General features: G+C 43.5%; 1 protein-coding gene across 1 annotated transcript in view; it reads left to right on the top strand.

The window, feature by feature from the left end:
• LNP1 (leukemia NUP98 fusion partner 1) overlaps nucleotides 1-19,625 on the top strand; it is a 50,581-nt gene that overhangs the window by 13,219 nt on the left and 17,737 nt on the right. Inside the window, exons 2-3 of the mRNA XM_077294153.1 lie at nucleotides 15,651-15,911; nucleotides 18,188-18,232. Coding sequence (XP_077150268.1) covers nucleotides 15,651-15,911; nucleotides 18,188-18,232 — 306 coding nt within the window. The remainder of the gene's footprint in view (nucleotides 1-15,650; nucleotides 15,912-18,187; nucleotides 18,233-19,625) is intronic.

The raw sequence follows: 19,625 nt of genomic DNA on the forward strand, positions 1-19,625 counted from the left end.
CCGTTGGCTAGACAGATCCGTCGCAGATTGTGAAAAACTGATGCAACGGATCCGTTTTTTCGACGGATCCAACTAGAGGACCTGACTTATTGGATTCTAAATAAATTGGAGCATGCTCAGTTAAAAAAATGGAATCCGTCGCTGTCTGTTTTTTTGATGTACACAAAAAACGTTACTTTGTCCGTTGTCTCCAGCCGCCAGACAAACAATTTTCGACGGGTCCGGCGAACGACGGATGAAACGTGAGGCCAGCCATCGCAATCCATCGCTAATACAAGTCTATGAGAAAAAAACGGATCCGGCGGCATCAGTTGCCAGATTCGTTTTTTTCAAAATTCGACGGATTGCAACTGATGGCAAAAAACTGATGTGTGAAAGGGGCCTTACAAACAGATTTGCTGCAGTTCTCACAGCTCTGCTGTAGTGCAACAATATTGCCGCACTGACTGCCTATGAGATGGAAGCTGAAGATATGTCAGTTTGGCCACGTTCACACATTCAGTAGTCGGTCAGCATTTTACCTCAGTATTTATAAGCCAAAACCAGGAGTGAATGAAAAATACAGAAGTAGTGACGTGTTTCTCTTATACTTTTCCTCTGTTTGCTCCATTTCTGATTTTGGCTTACAAATACTGATGTGAAATACTGAACGGGTTATAATTAGTGATGAGCGAGTATACTCGTTGCTCAGGTTTTCCCGAGCACGCTCTGGTGTCCTCCGAGTATTTATGACTGCTCGGAGATTTATTTTATATCATGGCAGATGAATGATTTACAGCTAGTAGCCAGCCTGATTACATGTGGGGATTCCCTAGCAATCAGGCAACCCCCACATGTACTCTGGCTAGTAGCTGTAAATCATTCAGCTGCCGCAATGAAAACTAAATCTCCGAGCAGTCTTAAATACTCGGAGGTCACCCGAGCAACGAGTACACTCGCTCCTCACTAGTTATAATCACACACAGCTCTATAGTGAGATCAGGAGAGCAGAGAGTGGCCAATACACATCACACAGGTAAGGCTTCTTTCACACTTCAGTTGTTTGGAGTCAGTCAGCTCCGACATAGTGACAGATCGACGGATCCGTCACAATTGTTGAGAAAACGGTTCTAACGGATCCGGTTTTTTGACGTTACTTGGGGGTTGTCTGGGAAAAGTATCTACTTTTTGGAGCATGCGCAATTGAAAAAGCGGATTGGGGCGACGGATCCGCCGAAATGACGGTTGCGATGGATCCGTCGCCCATAGGCGGCCATTCTATGGAATGGCGGACGAGACGGATCCGTCGCGAACCGCCAATTCGGCGCAGACAAAAAACGTTACAATGTCCGTCAATGTCTAGATGACGTCCGCCAAATCTCGATGGATCCGTCGCATGGCGGATGGAACGGACGACCATCCGCCACAATCCGTCGCTAATGTATGTCTATGGGAAAATAGCGGATCCGCCCCCAAAAAATGGCGGATCCGCTATTTGAGGAAAATGGCGGTTTCAGACTGACGCCAAAAGACTGAAGTGTGAAAGAGGCCTAACGCTCCCTTTCATATAAAATAATCTCTGGAGGCAAATTCTTAGAGGGATCTACACTCACCGGCCACTTTATTAGGTACACCATGCTAGTAACGGGTTGGACCCCCTTTTGCCTTCCGAACTGCCTCAATTCTTCGTGGCATAGATTCAACAAGGTGCTGGAAGCATTCCTCAGAGATTTTGGTCCATATTGACATGATGGCATCACACAGTTGCCGCAGATTTGTCGGCTGCACATCCCAAAGATGCTCCATACAAGGCAGGATGGATCCATGCTTTCATGTTGTTTACGCCAAATTCTGACCCTACCATCCGAATGTCGCAGCAGAAATCGAGACTCATCAGACCAAGCAACGTTTTTCCAATCTTCTACTGTCCAATTTCGATGAGCTTGTACAAATTGTAGCCTCAGTTTCCTGTTCTTAGCTGAAAGGAGTGGTACCCGGTGTGGTCTTCTGCTGCTGTAGCCCATCTGCCTCAAAGTTCGACGCACTGTGCGTTCAGAGATGCTCTTAGGCCTACCTTGGTTGTAACGGGTGGCGATTTGAGTCACTGTTGCCTTTCTATCAGCTCGAACCAGTCTGCCCATTCTCCTCTGACCTCTGGCATCAACAAGGCATTTCCGCCCACAGAACTGCCGCTCACTGGATTTTTTTTCTTTTTCGGACCATTCTCTGTAAACCCTAGAGATGGTTGTGCGTGAAAATCCCAGTAGATCAGCAGTTTCTGAAATACTCAGACCAGCCCTTCTGGCACCAACAACCATGCCACGTTCAAAGGCACTCAAATCACCTTTCTTCCCCATACTGATGCTCGGTTTGAACTGTAGGAGATTGTCTTGACCATGTCTACATGCCTAAATGCACTGAGTTGCCGCCATGTGATTGGCTGATTAGAAATTAAGTGTTAACAAGAAGTTGGACAGGTGTACCTAATAAAGTGGCCAGTGAGTGTATGTCCGGCCCATAGATTCTAACACCTCATTTACTTAAAAAAAAAACTGGATTTCTCTGCAATAATATATCGGATCACAGATATGAAGGTATCATTTTATTCAGCTTCCTATGACCTTCCTGCCAATATAGACGGTTTAGGAGGGATGATCCTACTGATAGATTCCCTTTAAGGAGGATTTGGAGAGTTTCTACTAAGTTTCTGATCCAAAACGCCTCAAAAACTAAATGTGAACTTACTCTTAGGCTATGTGCACACATAGGAAAAGAGGTGCAGAATTTTCTGCACAAAATCCGCATCTCCTGGCAGAATCCGCAACCGCGGATTTTGTTCGGATTTTCAGCGGTTTTTGCCACTGCAGATTTTTAACATGGAAGGGTGCAGAAATGATGCAGATCCGCACAAAAGAAGTGACATGCACTTCTTTGAAATCCGCAGCAATTCAGCACTGATTTTTCCGCACGATCTGCACAGCTTTTTTTTTTTTGCCATTGAATAACATTGTACTGTACATCACAGTGCGGATCTGCAGCGTTTCTGTGCGGAAAAATCCGCTGCGGATCCGCAGCAAATCCGCATCATGTGCACATAGCCTTACAGTGGCATCTGTCATTTCTATGCCAATATGAAATATGTGTGGTGCAAATGTCATGAAAAGCTCTGGGTGTATAAGTTTAATGGATGCCTAGGACATAAGCCATATTTTAGAATCTGTCACCAACGGGCTACCATAGTAAAAAAGCAGCATAAAAAAGTCTTTGCACTGGACTCCAGAGGATCGGATAGAATAGTCAGCTATATTAGTCCATCTTTTTGTGTGTGACATAGTTGCCAGGAAGGCACAAGTTTGTTCTACTTCTGACTAATAGACCCCCATTTATCACGTCAGGAACTTTCCGGGAATACATACTAATCGCATGCATAAAACTAATTCCGTTCAGCACAGTGGATAAATAGCAAGATGTTTCACTTCTGTGATTATGACCAAGTGTTCTCATTCACTGACAGCAAGCAGTATCTTGAAAATGTTGAGGAATTGAATAACATAGAGCATCATTTACATGTAGCAAAATAAAACTATAACATACGGTGCATCCAAAAAAGCAGAATGTATAAACTGAATTAAATTGTATGGAAGGTAAGTGGCCTCTCCAATAGACTGACGAATGATACCGATTAGAATGACCAATTGCTTTGGAAGGAAACAGAGAAGTTTTAAGGGATTAGTGACTGTGATACTGTGATAAATACCCAGATACACCGCCCAAAATGCACATTTGTTCCATTCCCATAGCGTGACAATATTATCAGGCAGCACTTCTGTAATCTTCCCCTGGAAAGCATTCTCCGTGTTAGTGCTCTTAAGCTTCTATATCACTGAGATATTATGACGGGACGCCGTGTCCCATGTTCTAAATCCTTCTGAACAAAAATGAGATTCTGCATTTCACTCCATAGTGTAGTGCTGTCATCTGTAAAGAGGATGATCTGTAAATCTTGTGCTGCTCCACTTACAGCACCAATGGGATCTCGGTTCATTCTTCGGTTCTTGCTTCTTGGGATTACAGAGTAGGAGAATACAATTTATCAGATTAAAACCATACCATTGTTTCATCTGGGCAGTGGTTTAATGGATAGAATAATCCCGTACAGTAAAAGTATGTAAAGGAACCTAAGCTACGAAAAGGAAAAATGGGTTTAATAGCTCAAACATTACAAGATGGGAATTGTAGGGCTTGTGGTGCCACAGCATATTGATGCCCCATCCCTATTTAACCCCTTCACCACCACAACCCCAAGCCCACTTTCATGATCAGGCCAAATTTTACAATTCTAACCAGTGTCACTTTATGTGGTAACAACTCTGGAACGCTTTAACGGATCCCACGTATTCTGAGATTTTTTTAGAGACATATTGTATTTCATGATAGTGGTAAAATTTGATCGATATGACTTGTTTTTATTTGTTTAAAAATCTGAAATTGACAAAAATTTGAAACATTTAGCACTTTTCAAACTATTAATTTTATGCCCTTAAAACAGAGATATATCACACAAAACAGTTGATAAATAACATTTCCCCCTCATGTCGACTTTACATCAGTACAATTTTTGAGATTTTTTTTTGTTAGGAAGTTAGAAGGGTTAAAAGTTGAGCAGTAATTTCTCACTTTTCCAACAAAATTTACAAATCATTTTTTTATGTCAGAAAATACCTAAAATTGACACCATTCTATAAAATACACCCCTACAGGTGCTCAAATCCACATTTAAGAAGTTTATTAACCCATCAGGTGCTTCACAGGAATTTTTGCAGTGTGGAAGTAAAAAATATGCAAATTGTCTCTTCAGAGAGGACGAGGACTAGAACTCTAGTGCCACCTGTTGGAAGTAGCAATCCTAAAAGTCAATGTTGACCCCTTAACGAGCCTTGTCACATGACTTAGGATTAAAGCCAAACCAGAATCTCAATTTGCAGACACAAAGGAAAAAATAAACATTTAACTTTTTTTGCACAAAAATTTTACTTTAGATCCAAATTTCTTTATTTTCACAATGGTAACAGGAGAAAATGGACCCCAAAATTTGTTGTGCAAGTTCTCCTGAGCATGTCAATACCTCATATTTGTGGCTGTCGCTGGACAACATTGAGTTTCATCTCCCTCCAAAGATTTTCTATTGGGTTCAGGTCTGGAGACTGGCTAGGCCATTTCACAACTTTGAAATCTTCTTACAGAGCCACCCTTTAATTGCCCTGGCTGTGTGTTTGCATCGTCATGCTGGAAGACCCATCCACAACCCATTTTCATTGCTCTTACTGAAGGAAGGAGGTTGTTGGCCAAAATCTCACAATACATTACCCCATCCATCCTCCCATCAATACGGCGCAGTCATCCTGTTCCCTTTGCAGAAAAATACCCCCAATGTATGATGTTTCCCCACCATGCTTCACGGCTGGGAAGGTGTTCTTTGGGTTGTACTCATCTTTCTTCTTCCTCCAAACATGGCAAGTGGAGTGGATACCAATAGTTCTATTTTGGTCATATCTGACCACATGACCTTCTCCCATGCCTCCCCTGAATCATCCAGATGGTCATTGGTGAACTTCAAACATGCCTGGACATGTGCTTGCAAGAGGTGGAGGACCTTGCGCGCCCTTCAGTATTTTAATCTATGAGGGCATAATGTGTTACTAACGCTAATGTTTGAGACTCGGCAGTTCTGGGCTGATTACTGACCTTTTCCAGAATCATCCTTACCACATGAGGTGACATCTTGCATGGAGCCCCAGAACGAAGAAGATTGACAGTCATCTTGTGTTTTCTCCATTTTCTAATAATTGTGCCAACAGTTGTTGCCTTTACACCAAGCTGCTTACCTATTGTCTTGTAGCTCATCCCAGCTTTGTGCAGGTTTACAATTTTGTTCCTAGTGTTCTTAGACAGCACTCAGGTTGGAGTGTGATTGATTGATTGTGTGGACAGGTGTCTTTTATACAGTTAACGAGTTACAAACAGGTGCAATTAATACAGGTAATGAGTGCAGAGTGCAAAACTAACAGGTCTGTGACAGCCAGAATTCTTGCTGGTTGGTAGGTGATCAAATCCTTATTTTATGCAATAAAATGCTATTTAATTACCGTATTTAAAAATCATACAATGTGATTTTCTAATTTTAATTTTTAGATTCTGTCTCTCACATTTGTATAGATTACCTACGTTAAAAAATTACAGACCTCTCCATTCTTTGTAGGTGGAAAAGTTGCGAAATCTGCAGTTTTTCAAATACTTATTTTCCCCATTGTATATCGGGGTTTCCATCTAAATGTCCGAGTGATGTGATTCAGATGAAACCCCTGAAGGATCCATTCACTATAACGAGGCAGCAGAATTACTCTGGACTCCGTATGGTCTTTTAAGCGTTGTGGAGCGCCCACTAGAGCCGTGGGGTACTCGGTACCGGGCCAGTTCTTAAAGGGGATGTGTCACGGAAGCAGTGACCCGGTCCGTGGCTCAGGGCGTCCATGGAAAAATAAGTGTGAAGTAAGGGGAATGAGGATTGTGGAGGATTAAGGGGATAATGTTCGTGACGCCACCTGTGGTACTCGGCCGACCCTGCTTAAAGGGGTCCACTGGGGCTGATGGTGTTGCAGCTGAGTTGGTACAGCTCTCAACAGGTAGAGCTTAGTCCCCAGGGCTCTCGCTGCAGTTGGTAAGGGATGATAGATTGTGGGGTGCAGGAAAAAATTGGAGGGCACAGGATTTGCAGTCTCTTTACCTTTTAATTGCCAGTGCAATCCGGGGCACAGATGGCCTTTGAAATCCGGGCAGCCTGGAAGTGGTTCGGAATCCCCCTAGCCAGGTGGGGTTGGAAGCCTTCCTTCTGCACTGAATTCTGGGTTATTGATGCCTTAGCTTTGCTCAAGTCCCTTTCTCAATATGTCCCTCACGTGGAACACAACCCACCTCTCACGTGGTGACTCCAGGCTCTAATCTGCTGCTGTGCCTTCGGGTGTCTGCAATCTCCTGCCCTCCGGTTTCAGTTGTGGGGCCTACAGCTTCCACACAACCTCGGACTCCAGTGTCCGGTTTCTTTTGCGCTCAATCCTGGGGGTCAGCTCAATCGCAGCTCCACTCCCAGTTTCTCTCCCACTTGCTCCTTCTCCCTTTACTGTCTCACACAGACTGACAACTAACTCCTCCTCCAGACCAGAACTTATAGGGAAGCTACCCTGAAACCGGGTTTGGAGCTCCCTCTTCTGGCCTGGAGTCAGGAAAGTGTTGTATGCTAGTGTTACCTGCCAAGGGGATTCCTTCTCGCTTCCAGGCATGGCATCACCCTCCCCGGGAGGCAGACACCACTGTGGCAACCGGATTCCTGGGGTGCCACAGTTGTCCTTCTTTTCAGTTCTGCACAAAACTTGACCAACGGAATATCTCTTAAAATTTCCCAGCGTCACGAGTCTCGGGGCCACCATGCTCCAAAATGGTATTTGTGTAACACCCCAGGTTCCTGGTTGTGACAGTGGCATTACTTTCCTCATGGGGAGAGTGATGTCATGCTTGAAAGCGAGGAAGGATCCCTTTAACAGGTATTCAGCACATACAACACCGTTCTGATTCCAGGCCAGAAGAGGGAGCTTTACACCCGACTTCAGGGGAGCTGCTCTCTCTGGTCAGGAGGAGTCAGTTGCTAGGCAGTTACTAGGCAGTTGCGGAGAGTTAGACAGTTGGTGATAAGAGAGCGAGGAGTGAGGAAGAAAAGCTGGGGCTGTGCAGATGAGTGATCCTGCAGCTCCTGGGAAGGAAAAAGAGAGCAGAGCAACTTGTAAGTAGACTAGAAGGAGGAAGGAGCAAAGGCGAAGTGAAGAGCTGGAGAGCGAAGTTGTGACTGAACTTCCTCCACACTGAGCGCAGATACCGGTTGCCGGAAGACCGGGGTTGTGCAGTACTTTATGTCTCATAGCAGAAACCGGCGGACACCAGATTGCAAGTTACCTGTCCACAATTAACACCCAAGGACACAGTAACAGATAGAGCCTGGGTCGTGATAGAGATCCTGTAAAAAGGCTCTAGTTATCTGTCGTACGGATAAAGCCGGGACTCTCCTTGGAATTTCCATAAAAGCGGGACAGAAGAGGAAACTGAAGGTTAGCTGCTCCACCAGACACTGGAGCTCCAGGCAGCTTCCCTGGAGATGATGACAATACTGAGGAAGTAGGGCCTGTTGCAGTTGAGGCGCAGGACATAGAGGTAGACAAATCCTGCAGCTGAGTTGCCATCAAATTAATCACCTGCATCAGCTAGTCTTGATGCTCACGTTGCGAATGAATCTCCTTATACAGGACTTACACAAGAGACTTGAGGTCTCTAGATCCTGTCTTATCAGCTGAGTCCATGGCCTGAGCTAAATGTAACGCTGATGAGTATGGACCTACAGCGCCAAGAACTGGGCTTACCCTGGAAGGGCATGACTAAAGGCCCCGTCTCACATAGCGATTTACCAACGATCACGACCAGCGATACGACCTGGCCGTGATCGTTGGTAAGTCGTTGTGTGGTCGCTGGGGAGCTGTCACACAGACAGCTCTCTCCAGCGACCAACGATCAGGGGAACGACTTCGGCATCGTTGAAACTGTCTTCAACGATGCCGGTCCCCCTGCAGCACCCGGGTAACCAGGGTAAACATCGGGTTACTAAGCGCAGGGCCGCGCTTAGTAACCCGATGTTTACCCTGGTTACCAGCGTAAATGTAAAAAAACCAAACAGTACATACTCACCATCTGATGTCCGTCAGGTCCCTTGCCGTCTGCTTCCTGCTCTGACAGTGCCGCCGTACAGTGAGAGCAGAGCGCAGCGGTGACGTCACTGCTGTGCTGCGCTCTCACTGTACGGCCGGATCTCAGTCAGAACAGGAAGCAGACGGCAAGGGACCTGACAGACATCAGATGGTGAGTATGTACTGTTTTTTTTTTTACATTTACGCTGGTAACCAGGGTAAACATCGGGTTACTAACCGCGGCCCTGCGCTTAGTAACCCGATGTTTACCCTGGTTACCAGTGAAGACATCGCTGGATCGGTGTCACACACACCGATTCAGCGATGTCAGCGGGACCCCAACGACCAAAAAAAGGTCCAGGCCATTCCGACACGACCAGCGATCTCACAGCAGGGGCCTGATCGCTGGTACGTGTCACACATAGCGAGATCGCTACTGAGGTCGCTGTTGCGTCACAAAACTTGTGACTCAGCAGCGATCTCGCTAGCAATCTCGCTATGTGAGACGGGGCCTTAAGTGTCTATTGGGTGTTCACTAGAGGCTCTGATGGTTAGGATAGGCTGGACCACTGGTAGACACCAGATACCACTTCAGGGCAGTTCCCAGAACTGCAGCAGCTGAGCCACGGTTCAGAGCAGATATATGAGGTACAGAAGGGACGAGACAGAAATATAGTCAGACGGTCCAACATCAGGACAAGCAGCAAGAGTTCAGAATACTAATCCGAGGTCAGGAGCAGAGAGGACAGGCATAATGCGTAAATAAGCTGGATCAGTAACAGGTTTGACAAGGCAAAATAACACAGGACAGATTGTGGAGACAGAGAGGAACCAGAAGCGTTATATGAGGCAAAGGTGTGGGGGGCTGCGCTGCCTAATACAGCATCTGCTGGATGGTGATTGGCAAATAGACACACAGCTGCTATTTGCTCCCGTGGCTGCCAGATATAAGGTACATTCTTTGAATGGAGCTGCAAAGTGCAGATCCATTAAATGTGTAGCAGCTGCCACCAGGTACTGCAGAGCAGGTCCTATCAAATAATGTCACGAAAGTAACTCGCTGCGTTCTCCAGTCTCCCTGGCCGCTGCACTGATTCCATGCAGCACTTCCCCCTATAGCCATGTGGAGACATCAGGAATATGCAGCAGAGGGAAGTGCTGCATGGACTCAGTGCAGCGGCCAGGGAGACTAGAGAACACAGCGAGTTACTGTCGTGACATTATAGGGCCTGTTCTGTTCTGCAGTACCTGGTGGCAGCTGCTACACATTTAATGGATCTGCACTTTGTAGCTCTATTCAAAGAATGTATATCTGGCAGCCACGGAAGCAAATAGCAGATGTGTGTCTGGTGTCAAACCCCCACTGATCTGATGTTGATGGCCTATCCTATGGTTAGGTTATCAATGTACTGTGACCAGACAACCACTTTTAATAACGAATTCTATGGGTCTCAAACTGATGCCACAATCCCTCAGTTTTCTTTAGTCATCCTTAGATTTGCCATCACTATCACAGGATTGTTTGCAATCTGAGTTTTTTTAAGCATTAAAGAGCTTGTACCAAAATCGCAAGTTACCACCAATCCATGGGAGAGTAGGTAATATAATGGTTGCTGGGAGTCCCACCACTGCATCACACAACGATCCCATGAAGAAGGCTCGGCTATTCCTTATATAGTGGACTGCCAAGTAAAGTGTAGAATGCATCAAGTAGGACACCTAAATTAATAAAGTAATTGTGCAGAACTGCATTGTGGGTCCAGTGACAAAATCAATACAATTTTGAAAGAACCTCTTTTTACCAGCTCCACTGTCCAGCATGAAATAAGAAAGCTTCATACTTACCTCACAGACTGCTGCCGTTCTTGCAATTGCAACTCTTTGTCCCCCAGAGGTCCTCCAGTGCCGCAGTCACTTGACATATTATCACGTGACTGCTGCAGCCAATTAGCGGTCACTGAATGACTGCAGCCTTCAGTATGCCATCAGAGTGGAAGTCCACTGTGATAGAATAGTGAAGGCTGCAGCCAATCAGCGGTCTGTGATTGGATGCAGCAGTCATGTCACAAATAGAGACAAGCACTTCAATTCATGCTACCCTGAGCTGCAATCCCATCTGCTCTCCTGTCGTAGGTGCTCTTCACTCGGTCCTAGGCACTTCTGGCACTTACTAGGCCCAAAAACGTCCTGACATTGCATGGCCTAGTGAACGCTAGAGGCTCCCAGGATGCTGGACACATAAGTGAAGACCTGCTACCATAGAAGACTGGACTGGACGCCATATCAGAGCAGTGCTAATGGAATAGCTCATCTTTAATGACACAACAATATCACATGACGGACAGGAGACACAGCACTGCGATCGAAATAACAGCGCCAATTCGGGATGTGTTAGTTTTTTTGTATTTTATGTTGGACATTGGGGATGTAAAGATAGTAGTAGTCAATCCCTTTAAGCCCTTTATCAAACTATGAAAGAGATGAATACAAGTGATTAAAAACAGTGTTACAATCAGAAGACGTACAGTAGAAAGTTCGATGACATCTAGGTCTACTTGTAGATTCAGGGCAGTAGGAATTTCTCCATGTTTGCATCTGTACTAACTAGAGAGGGTGCTGTTTTTTTTACTTCTACACAAAATAACAATGCACAGACTTTGAACAAGGCACTTGGAACAAGATGGAACCCTCTACATGGCAGTGAGCATATAAGAGTGGGGGCCCTGTAACAAAAGTCAAAATTGGCTTGCCATTATGGTTTCATTTTTTACCAGACAGGACAGAAGATCCTGCAATTTGTTTCATCCTTTAAAACATTTCCATGACCCTTGGGACAATTCCATGATCTTTTATTTCTTAGGACAGGGTTCAACATTAGAGTTGAGAGAATTTTTCAAAATTCATTTCCGATTACGATCGGCAGTGAAAGAACAAAAGAACAAGAACACATCCGAAAGTAATTGGAGTTAATGGGTGTAGAAAAGAAGGAATATGTTACGAATCGATCGTCAAACATAAATTCGACACGATTAAAGTACCAATATGGCACGAATATGGCAAATTCAGATTCGGGACCAATTCAGAACATATTCATTCAACTCTATATCAATATACTGAACTTATAAAGATGCAAGGAATATGCGGCACTCACCAGTTAAAAAAAATGTGATAGTCCTTTATTCCGTGCTTCGGGACATGGACAAGAGCGAGGCGTGCAGGTTACAGAGACATGCGGGGAGAGGCAGAAAGGGCAACAGCCGTTTCGCGTAACAACGCTTCAAAGACTCATTGAAGCGTTATTACGCAAAACGGCCGTTGTCCTTTCTGTTTCTCCCCGCATGTCTCTGTAACCTGCAAGCCTCGCTCTTGTCCATGTCCCGAACCACAGAATAAAGGAAAATCACATTTTTTTCTAACTGGTGAGTGCCGCATATTCCTTGCATCTTCATAAGTTCATTATACTTCAATGATGAGCACCATACACTGTTCGTTGAACCGCTTCAGCTCTCTGGCTATGGGTCTATCATTCATTTACAGGACCTTCATTGTTTGCTAGTGCCGTTACATTTTCTATAGACTCAGGGTTCAACATAGGCTTTCATCACTCAGTAACATAGGGCAAGGGACAAACCAGGTTTTGGCCCATCGGCCAAGACCCTAAGGATTCGCAATAGTTGGTTCTTTGGTGAGTAGATACCTGTCTCAAATTGGTGGGCATGTGAAGACGATGTCAATATGCCATAACTACACGTGTGGCCTTTATTCTCTGGATATCAATGACATTCTGCTCTTGGCTATTCTAAGGGTCTGGCCTTTTATCATTTTCTTGTTTTTAAAGAACAATAATTTGACATTGAGGCCAGTGTTGGCTGTTGCACATTTCTCATATACTGTTGTTGTGTTGCTTGTGCTATGAAGTTCCCTTTATTCGTTGACTCATCTACTCTGCTAATTACTTATTGATCTTTTTATTTTTATGCCTGCATAGATTTGTCACGTCTGCCGTTATTCTATCCAGGCATTATATCTGTCACTTTGAGCTTAATATGTTTGCCCAAGTGCAGATTTATTAATCGTACATATAATTGGCAGATCTGGATTTACAAGTCAGAGGACATTAATTTCCCAGTTTATTATATAAAATAATCCAGCTAATAATAATAAGGAAACATATTCACTGCTGAAGCTTGTCCAGCAGAGACCGAATTGTCATTCCTATGCTGCCAAAAGAGATATTTATGGATTTTTCCTTTTTCTGTTAAAATAAACTGTGCTATATGGGACATCGATTTAAAGCAAAATGTGCAGAAGTTGTGGACTGAATTTTTGAGACATACATTGCACCCATGCAAAAAAATTATTTTTGTAGGTTTAAAAAAAAAAAAAAAATTAAAGGGTTCTCTGAGACATTAACATTAATGTTCAGACTTCAAAACAATTGAAAGATTAGAATTTCTTAATTGCCCCAGCTAGCAAAGCACCGTGGCCCCTTTTCTGTGTTGATTGGTGGGGTCCCGGAACTCAAGCCACTCCTGGGTCAAACACTGATGGCTTATCCTAACCTTTCCTTGCTGTGTAGATAAACATTATGGAAAAATATATTTTATTTTTTAACATTCAGTATTTTCTTGATGTCACTGATTTTAATTTACTCTTTACAGTCAGCTCTGAAAATCCATTTGTGACAGACTATCAACCTGTTGTTGAGACTGCTTTAGATTAACATATACAAATTGTCTCTTCAGAGAGGAAGAGGAGTAGAACTCTAGTGCCACCAGTAAGTAGCACTCCTAAAAATCAATATCGACCCTCTAACGAGCCTTGCCACATGACTTAGGATGTAAGACAACACCATAATCTAAATTTGCAGACACTGTGTTTCAGGGTACTGCCCCTCATCAGTGCAAAGTGTGAGATCTGGTCCTAGTCTTCTCTGAAGAGACAATTTGCATATTTCCCAGAGGAGCATTATAAGACTTAAAAGTCTCCTCACCTTGGCTTGTCAGGCTCGACATGTCACTCTTCGTAAGGAGAAATGTTGCCCCTTAAATTATAGTAATAAGTTCTTCAAGAATTTGGCAGGATTTGGACTCTAGGTTTTCAGTTTCTTAATCAAAATGATGCTCAATTCACTGAAAGCAAGCAATCTTGACAATTTTTTTTAAATTGACATGCCAAGTCTATTGGAAAGTTGCATATTTTACATTATACAATGAAGTGGTTGTCACACATACACAACCCTTTTCTTTATGCCCCTTGCAGGGCATTTGGATATTCTAGGAGGTCCCCGTTCAAACCTCATGAATTTGTGTCTAATAAGATGCTGCTTCTGAATCCCTCATTTCAAAACCCATCCATTATTAAATAATTCAACGGCTTGATAAATATCAAGACTAATAAAACGCTCATTTTGACATCAAGTGGGAAAACTTTCACAAATGATTCTATATCTTTTCTGATATGGCATTTCACAGTAAGTACACTAGTCTAAGATATATTATCTAAATGTGTGCATGCGAAATGTGGCAAATGTGTAAAAGGAGTTTTCTGTTACTTTACTAGTTAAATTTAATGGGTCTAGGGTGTTGTAAGAAATAGAATAACCCCTATATTCACATACGAGACTGGCTCTGCTCCTTCTCTCTCAGTACTGTCTCCCGCGCTGTCCATCCGAACAGGAATATACATTTCTCTTCCTGTTTGTCTGCAGCCGTCACATCCTATCCAATCAGCAGCCATTGATTGGCAGCACCGGTCATGTGATGCCTCCCAATAGATGTTAATTGTTGTGAATTAAACTTTTTGGCTCCCTCTTGTGGTCACTAGCGACATGACACTTTGATTTTCTTTCCCCAGCTTGGTACCCACCTGGTTCGTTAGTCAAGGGGTGTTGCTATTTAAACTCCCTGGATTCTCAGTCTGGTGCCTGGCATCGTTGTAATCAGTTCCTTTCTGTTTGCTCCTGTCTGCTGGTCCTGGTTCTTTGCAAAATAAGCTAAGTCCTGCTTCCTTATTTTTTGGTTATTTGCATTGCTCTTATTTTTGTCCAGCTTGTACTAAATGTGATTCCTGATATTGCTGGAAGCTCTAGGGGGCTGATATTCCCCCCCCCCGTGCCGTTAGACGGTTCGGGGGTTCTTGAATATTCAGCGTGGAAATTTTGATAGTGTTTTTGCTGACCGTATAAGTCATCTTCCTATATTCTGCTATTAGTCAGTGGGCCTCTCTTTGCTAAAACCTAGTTCATTCTTACGTTTGTCTTTTCTTCTTACCTCACCGTTATTATTTGTTGGGGGCTTGTATCCAACTTTTGGGGTCTTTTCTCTGGAGGCAAGAAAGGTCTATTGTTTCCCTTCTAGGGTTAGTTAGTTCTCCGGCTGGCGCGAGACGTCTAGAACCAACGTAGGTACGTTCCCGGCTACTGCTATTTGTTGTGCTAGGATCAGGTATACGGTTAGCCTAGTTACCACTGCCCTATGAGCTGGTTTTTTGTGTGTGCAGACTTGGTAATAACCTCTGAGACCCTCTGCCATTGGGGTCATAACAGTTAATATCAGGAGACCAATAGGGGACACAGTAGTGAGTGCAGAGGAGCGGCACCAATCTGGTAGGAATTTTTAAAGTAGTGGACCAGCCCTTTAAATTCAATCACTGTTTTTTGGGGAAGTTGCAGCACGTGTCTTTAGAGCCGGTTCCAAGTTCACAGGGGTAGATTAACATTGTCTCCATTACCGGCATCTAACACTAGGCATTAGCAGCATATACAACATGAGCAGATATTTTTTTTAGCAGCACTCTGTTCTATACCGGTTGCAGTTGACTCCTACAAGGGTAATAATGATGTTCATTTATTTTAATGGTTGCCGATTCATTCTCTTTTTACAGGCCCAGCTCTCTGCCATGCATGTGGCCAGATTCCACTCAACTTCCAAGGCACCGTCCCCTGTTTATCTAAAGGGATGCAAGGAGCCTCACAGGGATAAAGACACCAAAAGCAACAACCAATTCAAGTTAAGCAAAATATTCTCAGTTGATGCCTCAGTGCCTGAGAACAAAGGACAGAAAAAGCGATCAAACTCTATACAAGAATTTTCTGCATCATTTGAGAAGCAGCTGCGCTTCCGGACTAAGCGCTCCACATCTCTGGTAAATACTTGTGATTTCATGTACACTGGTCCTCTGCTTACTCCAACCCTCCAAGGCCAATACTATACATATCGGAAATCACAGTGCCCTCATATCATCATCCAATACCAAGTTTATGTAAAATTTGATCTAGAAATGTCTGACGTGCAATAACTTTCACAGGCAGTGTCATCTAGGTGCCAATGGTCTTCATGGATGGAGGCAGCTCCCATATTAAGAGGGTTGTCACCAGAAACAACCACTCACCAGGCAGGCAGGATACCGGAGAAGTGGTGGTGGGATTTACACGGTCTCATAGGTCCTGCTTACACCAAAGTGTTATATTTCTCTGAACTTGTAAAACAAAGGCCACAAAATATATTGCATGGTCAGCGTCATGAGATCATGTACACAAAAATACCCTTCTTGTGAATGCAAATGAGTGTACATCAGACCTGGGCAAACTGTGGCCCCTAGACCAGGACAGCCAGAGGGTTAGAAACAGTCGCATATTTCCCGTCAGTCAGTACTAGAGGGAGAAAACTCTGAAAGCATCATACTGTGTGTTGGGCTGTGGGGGCAATTATACTTTGTGGTGGGTGTGGGCATCACACTGTGTGAGGACTATGGGGATAACATACTGTTTGAGGGGGCTGAGGGAGTATCATATGTTATGGGAGACTGTCGGGGACATGATACTGTGTGGGGACATCATATTGTGTGGGAAGCTGTTGGGGTATCATAATGTGAAGGGGATGTTGGGGTATCATACTGTGAGGGGGATGTTGGGGTATCATACTGTGAGGGGGATGTTGGGGTATCATATTGTGAAGGGGGTTGTTTGTATCATACTGTGAGGGATCTGTTGGGGTATCATACTGTGAGGGGGGATGTTGGGGTATCATATTGTGAAGGGGGTTGTTTGTATCATACTGTGAGGGATCTGTTGGGGTATCATACTGTGAGGGGGGATGTTGGGGTATCACACTGTGAGGGGGGATGTTGGGATATCATACTGTGATGGGGATGTTGGGGTATCATACTGTGAAGGGGGTTGTTTGTGTATCATACTGTGAGGGATCTGTTGGGGTATCATACTGTGAGGGGGGCTGTGGGAGCATGGCAATGTGTGGGAGACTGGGGAGGCCATGATAGTGTGTAGGGATGTGGGGTCATCATACTGTATGTGTGGGTATCATACAGTGGGGAAAGCTGTTGATAAAGGTACAGCTAAGTATTATATTTAAGGGTGAGTAACAGTAGCATTATGAGTTATATAGAATTCCTAAAAAGCAGTAAATTATACGGTATTGATCAGCTCCTACAGGTAAGAATACAAGTTACAATAAGTTCTGTCGTAACATGTATTACCAGTAGCAGCGAGTCATCAAGCTTAATTGTACTAAATATTAAGTTATAAAAATTAATATAAAATAATATGCAAATAATAATAATATTGAGTAGAATTAAGTTGGGTTCTCCCCTACACAACAGTCTGTCATGTGGAAAATTAATTGCCCACCGCTAGTGTGCATCCATTTTAGCAGTATATTCCCCAAAACGAGCATACAGTTACATCAAGTGGATGTCTCAGGCATAGAAGCTGTGCCTGCATCAAATAAAGCTGATATCCCACTGCAACTGCTGCGATGGGAACTCTGTAACCCCTTAGATGCCCCGGTCAATAGTGAATGCAACATCTAAGCGGTTAGACAAAGGGAAGGTTCTTCTGCTCTCATCTTTTGGTGTCCCTTGAGTTTTTTGTAGGGTTTTTCATGGTATCTGAAACCTATCATAATAACCTGCATGATAAAGTCATTAAAACTACAATGTGAATGCGGTAGAAACATTTTGTAAAGAGCGTAGGCTTGGTAGGCTATACTACTGAATCCATACTTCAGTCTGTGCACTTCTGTGTGCTCAGCTGCGCACTGTTCAGGGGTCTATTGAGCGATCAGTGGAGGTCTCAGACCCAAACCCTCACTGATCTGCAGGCAATCAAAGTTCCTGCCAAATATGAAAAATCATATTCAAAGTTTAGTTGTTCTTTAGTTAGTTAAGTATAGAAAAATTGTTGCAGGACAAAAAATTAGAAAACGAATAATTATATTGTAATATTTAAGAGTACCTAATGGTTCTTCTGTACATGAGCTGCTATTCATATCGTGGGCACAAGTTGGCACTATCATAATGAGTATAGTCTAGCATCGTTAGTGTGTCACAATAGTATTTCTTGTGTTATTCTATTATATCGACTGATATTTCGATAGTTTTTACTCTTTATGTGTTTTTTTTAGGGAGAGCATTCAATCCCCAGGAGGAATTCTACCTGCACAGAGAAGGTAGGGGATGATGCCACCCATCCCTTCCGAGTTCCCCACCAATCCCGTAAAGAAAAAACGTTCTTTCTTTTCAAAGAAAAAAAAAGTGAAAGTGCTTCCTAAAGCCCTGGGATAATATACAGTCATTGTACGCCAATGAGATAAAATCAATCTATAACATGGATTGTACGGTTCTCTAATATAATGTCATGTGTCACACTTTTATCACAAATTCTGTACTATTTTATTTATATATATTTATATTGGTCTGAACCTAAATTTCTCCATGCATAGACGTAGAGTTCATGTAAAATCATGGTGGCTGGCAGTCATCTGTAGAGGAACGGCTGCTTAAAAGGATTGTGTAATCAGAAATTCACCTACTGTTTAAATCAGGTTTTTTATGTTATATGAATTTTCTTTGAAATCTAGTCTTTTTTTTTTACATTTTTCATATTACAATCTGTATAATAAAACTTGGACGTTTCGCACTTGCTACTGGGGCTATTGTAGACTCATACGTCATCGTAATATGAAAAAAAAGAATAGTCCAAAATTTAAAAAACAAAATAAATTTAATAGAAAAACCTGATTTAAAGAATTGGTCATTTTCTGTTGATACATTCCTTTTACAAGCTTATTGCATGTGATTTGTAAAGCCAAACTGTGAGCTCTGTTCTTCATTTGCTACATTCGATGGTAATGTTTCCAAACTTGTCCCTGTATGCTAAAAAGTCTAAAGGAAGAAATGAAGTTTTCAAGTATTGTGCGCTATATGCAGCGTTTCCAGGATCAAGATGAGTCCTAACTCTGATCCTGGCCCGTGTGGTTTGATTGGCATTCCCCAGTTTTCTGTTCGTGCCCAGCATCCTTCACCAAATCTTGCCCATGTCCTCTGATATATACCATCCCGGCACGTGCAGTACATTGCATATGTAGGTGTGTTCTCACACGTCGTATAAAGCTATTGTGCCCAATCTGCGCTGCCTTGTTACATTACAGAGGGATTTGTGCTTTAAAGGAGTTTCACGGTTCTTTGACGGTATGTTTCCACGTGGTGTATTTGCTGCGGAATGGACGATGCGTACAGCCGCAGCGTCCAGATGTTACAGCATAGTGGAGGGGATTTTATGAAATCCCATATTCACTATGCGTACGGAGACACAGGTGGCAGACCTGCGTATACGCACATGCGGCACATCTTTATAGACTGCAGCTTGCCTATTTATCTTGCGGAGGCACACAGTCTCCGCAAGATAAATAGCCCCGTTCTATGTATAGGATGTGGAGATTCTGCATGTGTTCAATGAACACATGCGGAATCACCGCGCGTACAAAAGCCGGCAGCACTTTGGACGGGGCGGGTGTCCGCTGTGTCCAAAGCGCTGCCTTTCCGGAAGGTGGAAACATAGCC

This window comes from Ranitomeya variabilis, chromosome 3 (genome assembly GCF_051348905.1).
Source record: "Ranitomeya variabilis isolate aRanVar5 chromosome 3, aRanVar5.hap1, whole genome shotgun sequence".
NCBI classification, from domain to species: Eukaryota; Metazoa; Chordata; class Amphibia; order Anura; family Dendrobatidae; genus Ranitomeya; species Ranitomeya variabilis.